The sequence below is a fragment of the Trypanosoma brucei genome, chromosome 3 (assembly GCF_000002445.2).
Source record: "Trypanosoma brucei brucei TREU927 chromosome 3, complete sequence".
In the NCBI taxonomy this organism is placed as follows: domain Eukaryota; phylum Euglenozoa; class Kinetoplastea; order Trypanosomatida; family Trypanosomatidae; genus Trypanosoma; species Trypanosoma brucei.
The window spans coordinates 1,460,664-1,475,178 of NC_007276.1; the positions used below are offsets into that span (position 1 = coordinate 1,460,664).

Genomic DNA, 14,515 nt, shown 5'->3' on the forward strand with positions numbered 1-14,515 from the left:
ACCATCCCACTTCAGGTTCGGATGGTGGCACGTAGATTCATCCCTAACCTTTTTTTTTTCACGAGTGAGTGTCGCTAATTCTTGCCTTTTCACTTTTTTTTATAAAAAAATCTCTTTAAAAAAATTTGTTATCTCCCATGGTCATGATTGTCATTACTGTTGTTTCATAATTTTACATCCCATTTTTTCTTTATTTTTCCTTTTATTTTTTATTTTTTTATGCTGATTTACTTTAGATTTCTTTGCTTGTTATAACAGTCTGGAAGTGAACCCTGGGAAGTGAGAAGCAGGGAAGTGTTGACGCACATCCTCTTACACACATATATATTTGTACAATATAAATAAATAAATATATATATATATATATATATATATAACAGTGTAGAGCAAGGTTAGTGTAAAGTAGGTATATATATATTTTTGTAGTGGCATGTTGAGGCTTATCAACAGAGGAAACAAGCGGTGTGATGAGCCATGGTCACCTCTCTTTTATCCACTTCAACCATGCCTTATTGTAATACGTGTTGGCCGTGCCGCCATCTCATCAGTTGCATCCAGGAAACTTTGCGTGGCGCTCTCACCACGTCTCTTAGGTGAAGGTATCGCTTCCAATGTTTCCCTTAGCAGCCGTGTGCAGCGGGAGGCTTTTTATTATGTAGTTTCATACCTTTCGCTTCGTCGCCCTGTACTCATTGCATGGCCAGTGGAAAAAGTGCTGTGGATTATTGGGCGAAATGCTTCAGGTTCAGTAAGTGGTACTACCACAAATATAATGTCACGTTTAGCAGGGCAACCCCTCGTGCGGCAGGTGACGGCAGTGGCACTTCATGGCGGAATCGCCTCCACCGCCGCTGCCGTTGTTGTGCAAATTGGCGGTCGAAGTTTTGTGTTGTTGCGGCGAGCCATCACGGACTCGAGTTTTTCAAAGTTGTCTCTCCAACAATATTGTCATGATGTTGTTACGATTCTCGCATCCGCTGGCGTGTCTGTAGCGGGTGGAGGTGTCGGGGCAGTTGTTGGTGGTTTTATTCTTCCGGGTATTGGAACCGTAATTGGATGTATTGTTGGATCTTTTGGTGGTGGACTTGTGCCTTACGCTTTGCGAGACGAGGGACCCGAGAAGAAGCAACAACAAATGGCGCAACATTGTTACAATCCAACTCGGCCACTTAAAATATTGGAGGAAGATGATGGTTGGCTCTATATTACAGACTGTACTGGGGATTCGCAGTATATGTTTTACGACCAAATGGGAGGTGGGGAAACAAAATCTATTTTAGAGGAGGATGGCGCTGTCAATGGTGTAAAGGTCGAGAATTGTGATGTTGACGGAAGCGACGATAGTGTTGGAAGTGAGTGGGAAGATGTAAAGGACGCAGATTCGTAGTAGTTGAGCAAACGGTTTTTCTTTTTTCGAAGTTTATGTTGTTCGTGTTTATATGGAAGGATGCGGACGCTGCCGGAGTTTTCCCTTCTTTTTCTTGCAATAGTTCCGACTTTTAATGATAACAATAGTTATTGTTTTCATTCAGTTTTCCATCTCACCTAAGCACATAGACACACACACACACACACACATATATATATATGCAAATGCACGAGGGAACGTATTATTTTATTAACTTTATTGCTTAGCAGGTGTTGCCATTGCGGAGAGGGGGAACAACGAATACGGGTATAAAGCAAAGAAATGCATGAAGGGAGATGAGGTTGGGAACTTTTTACTTTTTTTTTTTCACTTTTTCAGCATTTAACTGCGTATCCATGACGGCATTTCTTGATGACGCTATGGTTTGTCCCTCTTTATTTAATTCAGTTTGCTTTAGTCCTTCACTCTCCACTTTCTTTTTCCCTTCTTTTTTTTAAAAAAAATGTTTCATAGGTATCACCATATCCCTTCTGCGTACCCGCAATTGTTGTGCGTATTTTCCTAATTTATTCCCTTTTTCTTTTTTTTTTCTCTTTTTCCCCTTTTCTTTATCTTTTTTTTTACTTACGTCAACTCGTTGAAATTATGTATTGTTCCTTCCTTTTCGTATGGCGTTAAATAAATATAGAAATATATATGCACCCGTGTTTATGTGGATATGTGTAAAGTGTTGGTCTTCTTTCATGTTACAATTTTTTTTTCTTTTTCTCTTTCCTCCGTTTTGTTGCTTTTCTCATTGCTTATGATGCTTAATTGCATCTTAAATTATATAACTTAATTGCCCGTACATTTGCAGCATGTTGGGAAGCGGAAGAGGTGTGGGGAAGGGAAGGGGAAAAATATGATGCGGATGCTGAGAATTTTGGTTATGGTGGTGATATAAATATGGAAGAGGTCACATCAGTTGCTGTTTTTGTGTTATATCGTATCATATAATATCGTATTTTGTTTGTTTGTTTGTTTGATTTACCTATTTATTATTATTATTTTTTTTTCTTTTGAAAAAAAGGAAATTTTAATTATGCACAGTTTTGTCGACTTCTCTCCTGTTCCTTTTCTCTCTCTCCTTCCCATACGCAGGCACATTTCTTATATATTTTTTGCAAAAAAAAAAGCTCATTTATTTGAGCATTCAGACTTTTCATTTTCCCTCCTATTTGTCGCATACGAGAAACTGTGTTTGTATGTGTCGTCTTTTACTTTTATGTGTTTCCTAATTGTTGTTGTTTGCTTAAAACCCTCTTCATTAATTCATTCATCATGTTTTAACACATCCTATTTTTCCCCCTTGTTTTTTTTGTTCTTTACATGTGGAATGAGTAAGTTCACCATCACCCCCTTTTTTAGAAAAGACAAAAAAAAAGAAAAGAAGAAAAGAAATTACACCTTATAATATAAAACATCCGTGTGCACAAATACCTAAATATATACTAATTTTGTTAGAAAGCTAACAAAAACGAAGGAGAAACGAACGAACAAACAAACAAACAAACCAAAAAGAAGAGTGTACACGGGGAAGGGAATAAATAATATTCACTTGGAAAAGGAGGAGTTTGCAACGCACCTTCCCTTTTCCCTCGCGTTGTTACGCAAAAACAAAACAAAAAAAAGCAAATAAAAAAGAACCAGTGGATCAGGTGACCACGTCATCATTAAATTTCATCAACCATATAAACTCCATTGCATATATAGAGTGAAATTACACTTCACAACTATTTACCTCAGTTGTGTTTTCACCTCATGTCCTCCGCTAATTCCATCCACTCAGAGGATGTGTCCCTTAGAGTCTCTGATGACAAATGTTCCCCCGCAGAAGCTGTGCGCGAATATATCAACGGCCTTCCCAAAGTTTTTGAAGAAGACTCGATGGCGCGAGGTGCGGACGGTGTGGTACATATCAGCGAGGAGCTGTCGCGACTTAATCGTGCAGATCTGAAACAATTTGCTTTGAGACAATTCCTTCGTTGCGAAGAATTACTTCATGAACTGCTTGATCAGGAAGTGGTACTTGGGGAAACGGTGGATGATCTGCAATCTGTTAGAGAAATGATGGAGGAGCGTGAGGAGGAGGCTGAGGCACTGCGGGCACAACTGCAGCGTGCGGATGAATCTAAGGAGACGCTCCTCCGTGAGAAGGCAAGTGCATTGCGTCGCCTCATGGAAACAAAGAATGAGTTAGCGAGCCTTAGCGCAACGAAAGCAAACCTGCAGCGCATGCTTGACTTGCACAACAAAAAACAAGGCGAGGAGGCACCCGCTCCACAAGGGACTCCAGCTGCCACTACCAATGCTGCTGCTGCTGCTGCTGCGGAAATGAGGAGGTGCAGTATGCCAAATGCCAACGCGCAAGCGGGGCTGCTTAACCGTAACTTCATGCGTGCCAATTCATACGCCCCCGTCATGACGTCATTCTCCACGGCGTGCTCATTGGCGGTTCCTCAACGTGTTGGACTTAGCCGCCGTAGTAGTTGTAGCAGCAATGCCACCTCATCGACGAAACTATGGTCAGGAGGTGCTAATCCCGTGGTTGAACGCAGCAAAAGTCCAGGAGACAGTAAATGGCGGCAACTATTCTTTGAGACGCGTCGGCAGAATGAACTGCTGCAAAGCGAGCTCAGTAAAGTTCGTGCTGACCGCTGTTGCGTCGATACGGATGCTGGAAACGGGGAAGTATCGCAGACGGCACATGTTAACTCATCGTCATCGCAGTTGGCGGCTTCTTTGGCTGAGGTGGAGCGGATGCGGGAGGAACTCAACAAGGAACGGGAAAAGAACCGGACAAGGAACCGCCTGGGAGCCCAATTGCTGCGCGACGTAGCATTTCTTGCGAGAAAAGTTCGCATGTACGAACAGGCGGAGTCTGCGTCGCTCCTCCATCGGTACAAGGATCTAAGTCTAACGAAGGATCAGCTAATGCAGGAGCTGTTCGAATCCCGCAAAGCCATTGCTGTGTTAAATATGAAACTGAAGGAGTCAACAACAAGGGTGGGAAAGAAACACAACGGATCACAGTGTGAGGCCACAAGCCAACCGGTCATAGTCGAGGGTCTCGCCAATGCCCTCGAGGAGGCACTTCGTGATAATGAAATACTTCGCGAGGAGCGGGGGTGTTTGATTTCTGAGAAGCGGTTTCGAGAGGAGTCGTATCAGGCGGAATTGAAGAGCCGTGTGGTGGAAATGGAGAAATTAACTGCCGCACTGGACGAACTGAGAGGCCAAATGGCACAGTTGTGGAAGGGCAAACGTGGCACTAATTCCAACAGTACCGCAACTCCCGCTACGAAATTTCGCTCACCGTCGCGTAGCCTCCCACAAAATGGTGCACCAGCGGGGTTTCGCCTATCAGTAGAGGATGGTGTTGTGAAGGTAATAGACGGAAGTGGCTGTAGTCCATGCACCAGTTGTTCCATAACGCAAAACAGCAACACCACTCCCATGAGCAATTGCAATAATGCAAAGGTAAAGCCGAAGCTGTCTCCAATGCGAAGCGCAGTGCCGGTGCTTTAAGGAGGAAGGGGGCCTACATTAGTATTGATTAGAATGAGATGAAATAACGTAGCTATATCCAGTGGGATTAACTGCTATATTATTGTTATTATTAATTTCATTTATTTATTTATTTTTCATTTGTTTCCACATTTAGTAGACGTAGATGTAGACGACGTGAATACTTTTTGATCCGTCCATTCATTTACCTTTTTGATTGGGGTTTTCTTCTTGTTTGTGCTCACTTGTTTTTTTTTAACCCTTCCACCCTTTTCACCGTTGTTCCTTCCGTTCTTTGGTGATGGAATAACCGGAAGGGCGATGTTTCTTCATTTTTTTTCTTCCCTCTCTCTCTATCTTCTTGTGTTGTTTTCCTTAACACACAGGTGCAGCATTTTCCCCCTTAATGCAGTGCTGCTTTCATGCGGTTTCGATTTTCTTCTTTTTCTTTTTCTGTTTTTTTTTTTGTGTGTGTGAGGTGTGCTGGGATGAGGGATAATAACGTTTGGGGGGAGGGTGGGAGGGTTGCAGAAATTATTATAGAAGGAAAGTGAGAGTGAACAGCAAGGCAAAAGGAAAGGCAAAAGGAAAGGGAAAGGAAAGTTTTAAAGATTATAAAAGAGAGATGGGGGAAAAAGGCAGGATATATATATATATATTTTATATATATAATATAAATTTAGTTGTGTGTGCCCGTATTTACGATCTGATACGATCATACATTATCCATTGTTTTTTTTTGTTTTTTTGTCACCTACCAGTTTTATGACATGAAAGGGAAAGAAGAAAAAATAGAGAAGATGAATGTCACAATAAATCATTTAAGTAAAGAAAATATATTATTAACGGAGGGGAGAAACAAAAGGGAGAGGAGGAAGAGGAGGACTTAAAAACTTTGTTGAGTTGCGGTGATGATCAGCGGTTTCTTTTTTTTGTTTTGTTGATGATGAGGAACACTCGTGCAAGCATAGGAGACAGGGAATTGTTTCTTTTGTTTTAACTTTTTTTTTACTTTTTGAATTTCATTTTTAGATCTTATTGTTTTAACACCCGTTCTTTTCTTTTCTTTTTTTTTTTGTGTGCTCGTTGTCGTTTCTTCTTTGATACTGTTTAACTTTTTTTTCTTTTTTGCTAGTAACTTTTGTTACTTTGAGAAGACACACACTTGAGGTCATATATATATATATATTTGTTTGTTTGTCTATTTGTCATATTTTTCCCTCATTTTTATATGTTTTAGATCAAGAAGAGAAGAGTACGCCTCATAAATCACGAAATATGAAAATAATGGTGGCGCAACATATGTTTTAATTTTGCGAAAGCCAGAGATTGTCAAATAATATAAATGTAAACAAATATATCAAATAAAACGCATATGTCAACCCATATATATATATATATATATATATATATATATGTGTGTGTGTGTGTGTGTTTGGGCAGAAATGAAATAATGTTTTCGTTTGATTTGTGATGTTGTGGTTAAAAAAAAAAAAGAAAAAAAAGAAATAAATGCAACACGGGAGTAAAGTTACATTAGACAAATATCTACACAAAACGTCTTGAGTCTTGAAGTGGGAGAATGAATAGCGAATCGAAATATTTTGTAAGAGGAGAAACCACACGAAATGGTGTCGAAAGTGAAGTGAAACATGATTTGATATTAGCAAAAGAATTGGAGTGACGGTGCGAAGGTCATTTCATTGATGGAATTGTTTGGACCTCGTGAGTTGAGGCACGGGAGTGCCGCAGCACTGCAATCTTCTTTTTTTTTCCTTTTTTAATTATTTCTCCTCTATTTTTTATTTTGCTTTTTTTTTAAAAAAATGTTCCGTCGATGCCTTTCGTTACTTTGTTTCTTATCTTCTTCTTAGCTTCCGCCACATGAATTCTCCATCATGGCTTTGAGTTTCAAATGTTTTTACACACATGTTTTCCAGCACTGTTGTGTTCCCCACTGATTAATCACCCGAAGACGTGTAGATGTTTCCTACTTCTTTTATATATTTATTTATTGATACATATTCATTCATATATTTATGTTAAGACGTACATATATACAAACAAACAAGCAAACAAATAAAAAAAAGTATTTGTACATGTTTGACTCTTCGTTATTGTGCGATACATATTTTCCATGAGTGAATTGTTGGCAGTCTCACATTAACTCGGAATCAACTACGCGGGAGCGAGTTATTATGGGCATCTGCTTTTTTTTAAAAAAATCCCTCCTTGTTGTTGTTGTTGTCTTTATGAGTGTTTTGTGGTGAAGACTATTTCCCCCCTTTTATTGCTTTTGTTTCCTCATCTCCGCAACATCCCGCAACTCCTCAATTACTTCGATAAAACAAAAACAAAAAAAGAAGGAAGAAAACACTTAAGTTTTTCTTTTCTTTTTTTTATTTGTTTAATGACTTTCCCTTTTCGTTTCGCACGATCCTGTTATGCTCACGTGCTGACATCTGTGGTCGGTGCAACATAATTCTGAACCCCTTTGGTCATATGAGAAATTCCGTATCTTAGCGCAGCTGCTGTCATCTATTTTTTTGTTCCAATTTCCTTCCTTCCTTCCTTCCTTGCTTCCTCTTTTTTTTCCCTTTTTTTTTACCCTCCTCCCCCCCTTTTTCAACCTTTTTAATGAAACAAAATGAACTGCGGCTCGCAAAGGTGAATGAATTGAAATATAATGTATTGATGTGTGTTTGCTTCTTATGTTGCCGTGCACATCTTTTTTTTAAAAAAATTTGTTTGCTCATTTTGTTCCCGTTCTTACTTCTCTTTTCACCTTGGAGCACTTGTAGACGGAAAAAGCATACCTCTCTTTATTTACTCCGCGTCCTCAACTCTTCGTGGTGGAGCCGTTGTTGCGAAGAAGGAGAACCAGGAGAGGCGTTACATAGAAAACAAGGTTGCCTCGCTGTGCGAAATAAAGAAAAGAAAAAAGAAAGAAAGAAAAAGAAGAGACGCCTTTTGTGAATGCATATTGCAGCGGACGCGTCGCTGAAGGAGCCCGCGCTTTAGTGAATTTAACCTTCCCTTTTTTCTCTTTCGCTCTATTGCGCGGGAGGTGCCCAAATCACGAGTAGGGGGAGGGGCGACAGTTACGTATACGGTTTATTGCGTCTTTTCTACGCGTGTTTGGTGGAGTAGGTGGGGTATTCAACTTTTAAGATCACAGAATTGACCTGAAAAGGGACGCGAATTTTGGCTACATTTTTGAAAAGCGTGTTAAATGGCTAGCGTGAATGCTCCCACAACTCTCACCAGTGAGCTCTTCCATGCGCTTCCATGCCTGCGGGAGAATCCAACCGATAGTGTGCTCACCGCCGCACTGCTGCAATATTGTCAGGATGAAGATCTGGTATCCGCTGCAGATTTACTACTGCGGTTGATGGTGGATCAACCTCATGTGCAGCGGCGTATGACACGTTCTGTCGAGAATACACATCGACATGTGCCGTTGCCTCAACCTGGAGATTTGCAGAACTTCACAGATAAGGTGCTAGAAGCGCTATGCGATCGACATGTGTCACAACTATCTGAAAACTCAGGTGCTGCTGGGAGGAGTGTGAGGGCTCGCGGTAGCGGTTTTTCTTCGGTATCAGTGAGTGTGTCGGACATGCTGGCAACTGCAGCTGCATGGGGAAATGATTCCGTGAAATTGGAGGGGCTGGCACCTTTGCAGCCAACTAACCGGAAAGTTCACTTCTTCCCAACAGGCTGCTCACTGGTGGACCGCCTGCTCGCAGGAACCCCGTCAAATGCCACGGGTGGTGCTCTTGAAGGCGGGTTTTGCGCTGGACTTCTCACGGAGGTGCATGGTGAAGCAGGAAGCGGAAAGACACAACTTGTATTACAGTGCTTATTCCAATGCGTTGCTAGGCAACAGTGTGCTCTGTATGCTGTGAATCACTTACCCGAGCTGTTGATCAGCTCAGGCGATGGTGTTGGTGACAACACGTTTATTGATAGTTTGCGTGGCTTTGCAACTGAAAAGGTGGCGGCTCTTTATATTGTGTCTGAGGGCGTTCCTGCCAGCCGACTTGGGCCACTCGCAACAGGGGCGCTTCATAGAGCAAAAGCGATGGTCCTTTCCGCGGCTTCCCGTCAACCGTCTATTGACGTGGAGCTTTTGAAGGCTCGTCTTGATGAATTCGTGACGGAACGAACTGTCGTTGCCGGTGTGGGGATTCGACCAGTTGATGGAGTTGGGGCGTTGTTACGACTGCTATCGGATGGTACGCTGTCTAGTGCCTTCTCATCTTTAGGCAATACTGGGGTGGTGGTTGTAGATTCCATTGCAGATGTAGTGGCTGGTGGATCTTCGGGCGAGGAGATGAACCGTTGGGAAATTTCCACTACCGTAGCATCTGTGGGGAGTTTGTTGAAGTCATTCGCAGTTAAGGAAGGGGCTGCCGTGGTAGTAACGAATCAAGTTCGCACGTCGCTATCTGTTTCCGGTGAGGGGATGATACGCCGCCACACACCAGTACCCGCGTTGGGGATGCAATGGGCCGTTGCTCCTCATGTCCGTGTAAATCTGCGGCGACCGCAAAATACGGCAAACGCATCGCGTCGGCAATTCACGATAATATGCGGCCCTGCTCACCAACCCGCATATTGCTCTTATTTGATTTGTAACGAAGGTATATGCAACGACGAATGAATCGTGTTGTGCTGTTCCTTCGCTTAAGGTGTGGATGAATCGTTGGTGGTAAGTTACTGAGGCGTGTGGCTGAGCCCTATCGGTGGCGTCACTACCCGTTTTGTCGTTATTGATTTGGTTCAACTCCCTCGCACCCCACATTTCCGTCGCTCCGTGTGGAGTGCCGCGGGGTGGGGATCGGTTAAGTGATGTGCAGTGGGTTGTTAGAATTTAAGGAAATCACAGGTGTGAAAATTTGTACTTGCTTGCATTTATTTGGCTGAGGATGCGACGTGGGCGCCTGACAAATCGATTTTGGCAACGAGTGAAGGACATCTGTAGTCAGGAGGCGGAAAGCTCATAGTGATCATAAGGCTTAACTCCGCAGCAGTGCATGGAGGGAGGTTCCCTTGTCTCGCAACTTCCAGAAGAGGTTCACTTTTTTCCTGAGGATCGGTCGGAGCTGAGAAAACTTTATGGGAAATGGGGGGTCTGTGTCTGTGTCTGTGTGTGTGTGTGTGTGTGTGTGTGTGTGTGTGTTTAAAAGGTTCCACACGTGGGGCAAGAGTAAGTTTGTGTGTGTTTAACCGTTCCTCTATGCCAGTGTTTCTACAAATAAATTTTCGATATCTCCTTGTTTTGTTACCTTTTCACTCTTTCTGTGTATACACGTAATATATATATGCACATGTATTAACACGCAGTTTCTGTTTGTCAGGTCGGGATGCTTTCTCAGAATGTGGCCAAAACGACGGTTCCGTCGTACTACATGATTCGGACGAATCTTCCGCATCGGAAGCCGCAGAATCAGTGGGAAGGGGTGTACTACTACAGCGGCATAACGAAACGTCAGCGCCACCTCATTTTGCTGCATCGCAAACGTGAACGGGAGGCACATATGCGATCATTTAACATCTCACGGGCTTCTGTGCTGCAACGCTTGGAGCAACTCTCAGGGGACCGGAAGCAAGAGTCCCTACCACCACACGTTCGACTGGATTTGGCGGTTCGTTTGGCGCAACATGGGCTCTATCAGCAGGCGACACCTATTGTTGATGAACTGCATCACCAGAAAGCGCTCCACGCAGGTCATTACGCACTTCTCATCAACGCACTAGCGTGTCCTCGTTTGGGCCAGCGGATTCTCCACTGTGACGCACAATGTGACCCGGCACTGACTTACAAACTACTTGGTGACGAGAACGGAGAGGAGCGAGCACAAGAGGCGTACCGTTGGTTTGATTTAGCACTTACTTCTCTTGCGGTGGATTGTGGAGGACGCACACAACCGAGCCAGTTTGTTCGTTACTTGCCGCAGGGGACAGCTGCAGCTAGCCACATTACTAATGCGCTTATGCGAACGCTTCTCACCTGTGGTTACACGCACGTGGCTGCCATCCCCGACTCGGTGTACGACAGGATGGGTTCGATGGGTATCTCACCGACAATTAGCACCTACGAACTTGTTATGCTCGCTCTTTCACTTCAGGGAAACATGGTGGAGGCAGAGAGTATTCTCTCCTTTCTTCGTAGCCACCACAGTGAACACATAACAGTTGAAAGCTTTAACGCCCTTTTGTTGGGGCACCGTGAAGCGCGACAGTTCGACTGCTGTGACGCCATTTGGCAGGAACTTGTAGATCGCCGTTGGCCTCGAGCGAGCCCGCTGACCGCTGAACTGTACTTGCGTAGCATCATGGACCACGCCAATACCCCCACGAGTGAACCGCTTCAGAGTTTTGCCAACATTAACGTAGTGGAAAAGAAAAAAGTCCCCCTCGTTTTAGCACAAATGGATGAGTTAGGTGTCCCGCGTACGCACCTGTCGCGTGTATTGATGGATGAAGTGGAGGACTCGTTACGTAAGTTCCAAACATATAGGTCGCGCTTTTATGAATGGGGTCGTGCGGTAAAACAATTTGACTTCATTGAGTTCCGACGACGTAACGGATGGTTATACGACCTTCACCTGATGAAGTGCACAACGAAACAAGTGGGGCCGCTGCGTGACTTCAACGATCCCGACGCCGTGCAGGGTGCCGTGGCGACAGCTGAAATTCCCGCATTCTTCAATGAAAGGCCAGCGTGGGAGCGGCCTCCCTTGGAAGAAACGCTTTACGTAACGACAAATAAGGAGCGGTATGACGACGTCCGTGGGGGTGACATTTACTATGACGATACGCGTAGTTTACATGACCGCTCGCCCACGTGGATGAATGAAGTGCCAGAAACACGGTACGATCGACTGTACGGCGTGAACCATCCAGACATCGCGAAGATTGGCATCCGCCGCCACCTGAATGTTGAATATGTGAACCGAAAGGAGGTTGTAGAGCGCGATGCGGCGCTTATGAAGAAAACATTAAGTAGTGGACGTCGCCTGCGGCACCGCGTGGAATCATCGCGTACGCATCGCAATGCTGGTTCACTTTCCGGGATCTCTTCCACAGCAGGTGGTGGGTCACGGTAGGGTTACCGCCGTGTTTTGCGGGATTTTTTTTTTGCCTCTTGTGTTTGACTTATCGGTTTTGTTGGGGATTGTGTCTGAAATATCCTGTCGCCCATGTCTGTCTCCTGTAAATAATGGTCTTGGTACATCCGACGTGTGTCCCTTATTCGTTATCTTTTTTCTTTTTTTCCCCCCGGTGTTTCCCGTTGTCATTCTTGCTTGTCACTGACTTGCAGTGAAAGTGGAAAGAAAGAGGAATTTTAAGAGATGAAATCCCATGTTATGGTGGACTGCGTTTCTTCCTCTTGTTGTTGGTGTTGTTGGCACCTGTTCGGCTTGGTTATGAGGAGTTTTTGTTCGTTCTTAATTTACCCGTTTCTTTTTTTTTTTACCACTCAGTGGCATCTGGGGGCTGTTTGGCGTGCTGCTGCATTTTTTCGCTTTTAGATGCCTTTGCTCCTTATTATTTATTCTTCTTTCATTCCGCTACACACTTTTACATCTCCTGCTTCCCTTCTTCACAATAGGGTAAGACGTTTTTACGGCATAAGAAAGGTTCAGAAGTACACACAAACGCGAAGCGAAGTGGTGGGCATAGAAAGCGGTAGCGAAGGAGGGAACATCCAAAATAAAGGTATTAGTAGAAGCGAGGAAGAACTTAGCTTATCCTTCCTCTTTTTTTTTCTTTTCAATATTGTCTAATTTGTTTCCATTTTGCTTCCGTTGAAACTTATTATTCGCACCACAAAACATACCTTCTCACGCAATGGGGCGTGGAAAGGGGCGTGGGAAGAACATTGACATTACCAAGAGTTTCTTCCAGCAAGCGGGATCGTTGGGTCGTGTTTCAGTCCAGCTCTCTCCAACTCGGGTTATTTCGGTAGGTGAGGACGAGATCAGCCCAACGAATGGTAGCAGGGCGGCTTTACAGCTGTGGCGAGATGACGGGACGGAGGTGGCGTTGAAATTGTGTCAGAATTGGAGGCAGGGTACATGTAATAGTCAAGGAGCTTGTAGTAATGCCCATGTGCTTGCATATCACAGCCAGATGCCTATGCCCAATATGGTGGGTGTGATGAATGCTTTTACACCCATTCCAATGCCTTCAACCGGCCCACGTGACAATTCCGAGAAATCGGTCTCACCTAAATGTTTACACCGGCCCCAGCTGCCACACCAACAACCACAAGGTGCCGTGGTTGATCCCGGCCGTGCAGCAGAACATAAGGTTAACAGTAACACCACAAACACAACAAGCCACGGTACACTCATTCCTGCACCTAGGAGTCAACAGAACAATCGGCAACTTTACGCGGCAAACAATAGTTCTGCACCTTCAGGGGTACGTGCTACCAACACAACCTGGGGGCGTGAGGCCCTTGGACCTGAAAACCACTACGGAAGCCAACAGCAGACTCATAATCCTCAACCGCAACCGCAACATCAACCGCAACAACAACAACAACAACAACAACAACAACAGCAACAGCAGCAGCAGCTTGCGACTCAACCCCGAGGTGCGTGGAATGTGTTGCAGCCTAACGATGATGGTAGACGACAGGCGGCGGGTGTTGTTTTAAGTGCTGCATATCTTGACAAATTGAATCAGAGACCAAAGGACAAGTGCGAGCTCGTGAAGCAGAAGGCTGCAAACAGTCAAAATAGCAGTAGTTTCAGCGGTAACAATAGTTTGAACAGGGGGAGCGCTCCGCGCCACCAACCATCCCGAAGCCCAACAGGGCCCCGAAGGGAAGACACGTGGGCAAGTGTTGCGGCGTTAAACCATTCAAACGGAGCTTCCGTCATTTGGGGCGATGGTGGTGTACAAATGTGGGATTTGATGTTGAATAATACCGCCGCCTCGCCAACCCCATCGCAGACCAGTGGTGTTAATCAACCGGCTTTGGGTCGTGATTTAAATTCTGCTGCACTGAGACCAAATTCGGGCCAGTTGTGGTCATCCCTTGCTTCCAATGGTCGGCAACGGAGTGTCAACAACAATGCGGTCCCCAGCGCCACTATTAACAACAACAACAACAGCAGCATCAACAGTGGTGGTTTCATCAGCGTAAACACCAGCCCCAACATCGGGAATAACAACAGCCCTCAGCAATGCTCCAGCAATAACGGTAATGGTGGTATAACTGGTGGAAGCAGAACCTCAAGTGCCACTGCGTCTTCTGAAGCTCTGAAAAACCAACTGTTGCGAGCGTTGGTGGGTGGAGGAGCGGAAGCTGATGAACTCACTTCTCCTCCTCCTCCTCCTCCTCTTCCCCGAGCAGAAGTTGCGCACAGTCGAGTGAGCAGCGGTATCGTTAGCATAAACACGGGTGCACCATCGGTTGGTTGTGCTGCTGAAGGCATGAAATCGGGTGTATTGTTAAGTTTATTAGGGAATGATGGAGATGGCGGAGTAATGCATGGGATGATGCCACCACAACCGCCTCCCCTTCAGGACGGTACTCACAAGATCCAACATTTGATGGCGCTGCTAACCACAGAATAG

General features: G+C 44.6%; 5 protein-coding genes across 5 annotated transcripts, besides 25 other annotated features; all 5 read left to right on the forward strand.

Moving 5' to 3' along the window:
* Positions 1-14,515: part of a sequence feature (sequence corresponds to BAC RPCI93-5L5) that runs on past both edges of the window.
* Positions 183-219: a sequence feature (T-rich).
* Positions 321-376: a microsatellite.
* Tb927.3.5210 (hypothetical protein, conserved) lies at positions 431-1,387 on the forward strand (the record flags this gene model as incomplete). The annotated part of the gene is made up of 1 exon (XM_839018.1): positions 431-1,387. One exon carries the CDS (start codon positions 431-433, stop codon positions 1,385-1,387), a length of 957 nt encoding a protein of 318 aa, XP_844111.1.
* Positions 1,551-1,578: a microsatellite.
* Positions 1,944-1,991: a sequence feature (T-rich).
* Positions 2,374-2,393: a microsatellite.
* Positions 2,401-2,424: a sequence feature (AT_rich).
* Positions 2,775-2,809: a sequence feature (A-rich).
* Positions 2,895-2,922: a microsatellite.
* Positions 3,170-4,936, forward strand: Tb927.3.5220 (hypothetical protein, conserved; the record flags this gene model as incomplete). Its single annotated transcript, XM_839019.1, has 1 exon — positions 3,170-4,936. One exon carries the CDS (start codon positions 3,170-3,172, stop codon positions 4,934-4,936), a length of 1,767 nt encoding a protein of 588 aa, XP_844112.1.
* Positions 3,718-3,738: a microsatellite.
* Positions 5,025-5,062: a microsatellite.
* Positions 5,350-5,382: a sequence feature (T-rich).
* Positions 5,459-5,518: a microsatellite.
* Positions 5,559-5,591: a microsatellite.
* Positions 5,898-6,045: a sequence feature (T-rich).
* Positions 6,301-6,332: a microsatellite.
* Positions 6,400-6,428: a microsatellite.
* Positions 6,676-6,735: a sequence feature (T-rich).
* Positions 6,914-6,956: a microsatellite.
* Positions 6,975-7,003: a microsatellite.
* Positions 7,472-7,500: a microsatellite.
* Positions 7,839-7,870: a microsatellite.
* On the forward strand, positions 8,148-9,581 carry Tb927.3.5230 (DNA repair protein, putative; the record flags this gene model as incomplete). The annotated part of the gene is made up of 1 exon (XM_839020.1): positions 8,148-9,581. The coding sequence occupies one exon, from the start codon at positions 8,148-8,150 to the stop codon at positions 9,579-9,581; it is 1,434 nt and encodes a 477-aa protein (XP_844113.1).
* Positions 10,054-10,100: a microsatellite.
* Positions 10,285-12,030, forward strand: Tb927.3.5240 (hypothetical protein, conserved; the record flags this gene model as incomplete). Its single annotated transcript, XM_839021.1, has 1 exon — positions 10,285-12,030. One exon carries the CDS (start codon positions 10,285-10,287, stop codon positions 12,028-12,030), a length of 1,746 nt encoding a protein of 581 aa, XP_844114.1.
* On the forward strand, positions 12,776-14,515 carry Tb927.3.5250 (hypothetical protein, conserved; the record flags this gene model as incomplete). Its single annotated transcript, XM_839022.1, has 1 exon — positions 12,776-14,515. One exon carries the CDS (start codon positions 12,776-12,778, stop codon positions 14,513-14,515), a length of 1,740 nt encoding a protein of 579 aa, XP_844115.1.
* Positions 13,436-13,508: a microsatellite.
* Positions 14,256-14,283: a microsatellite.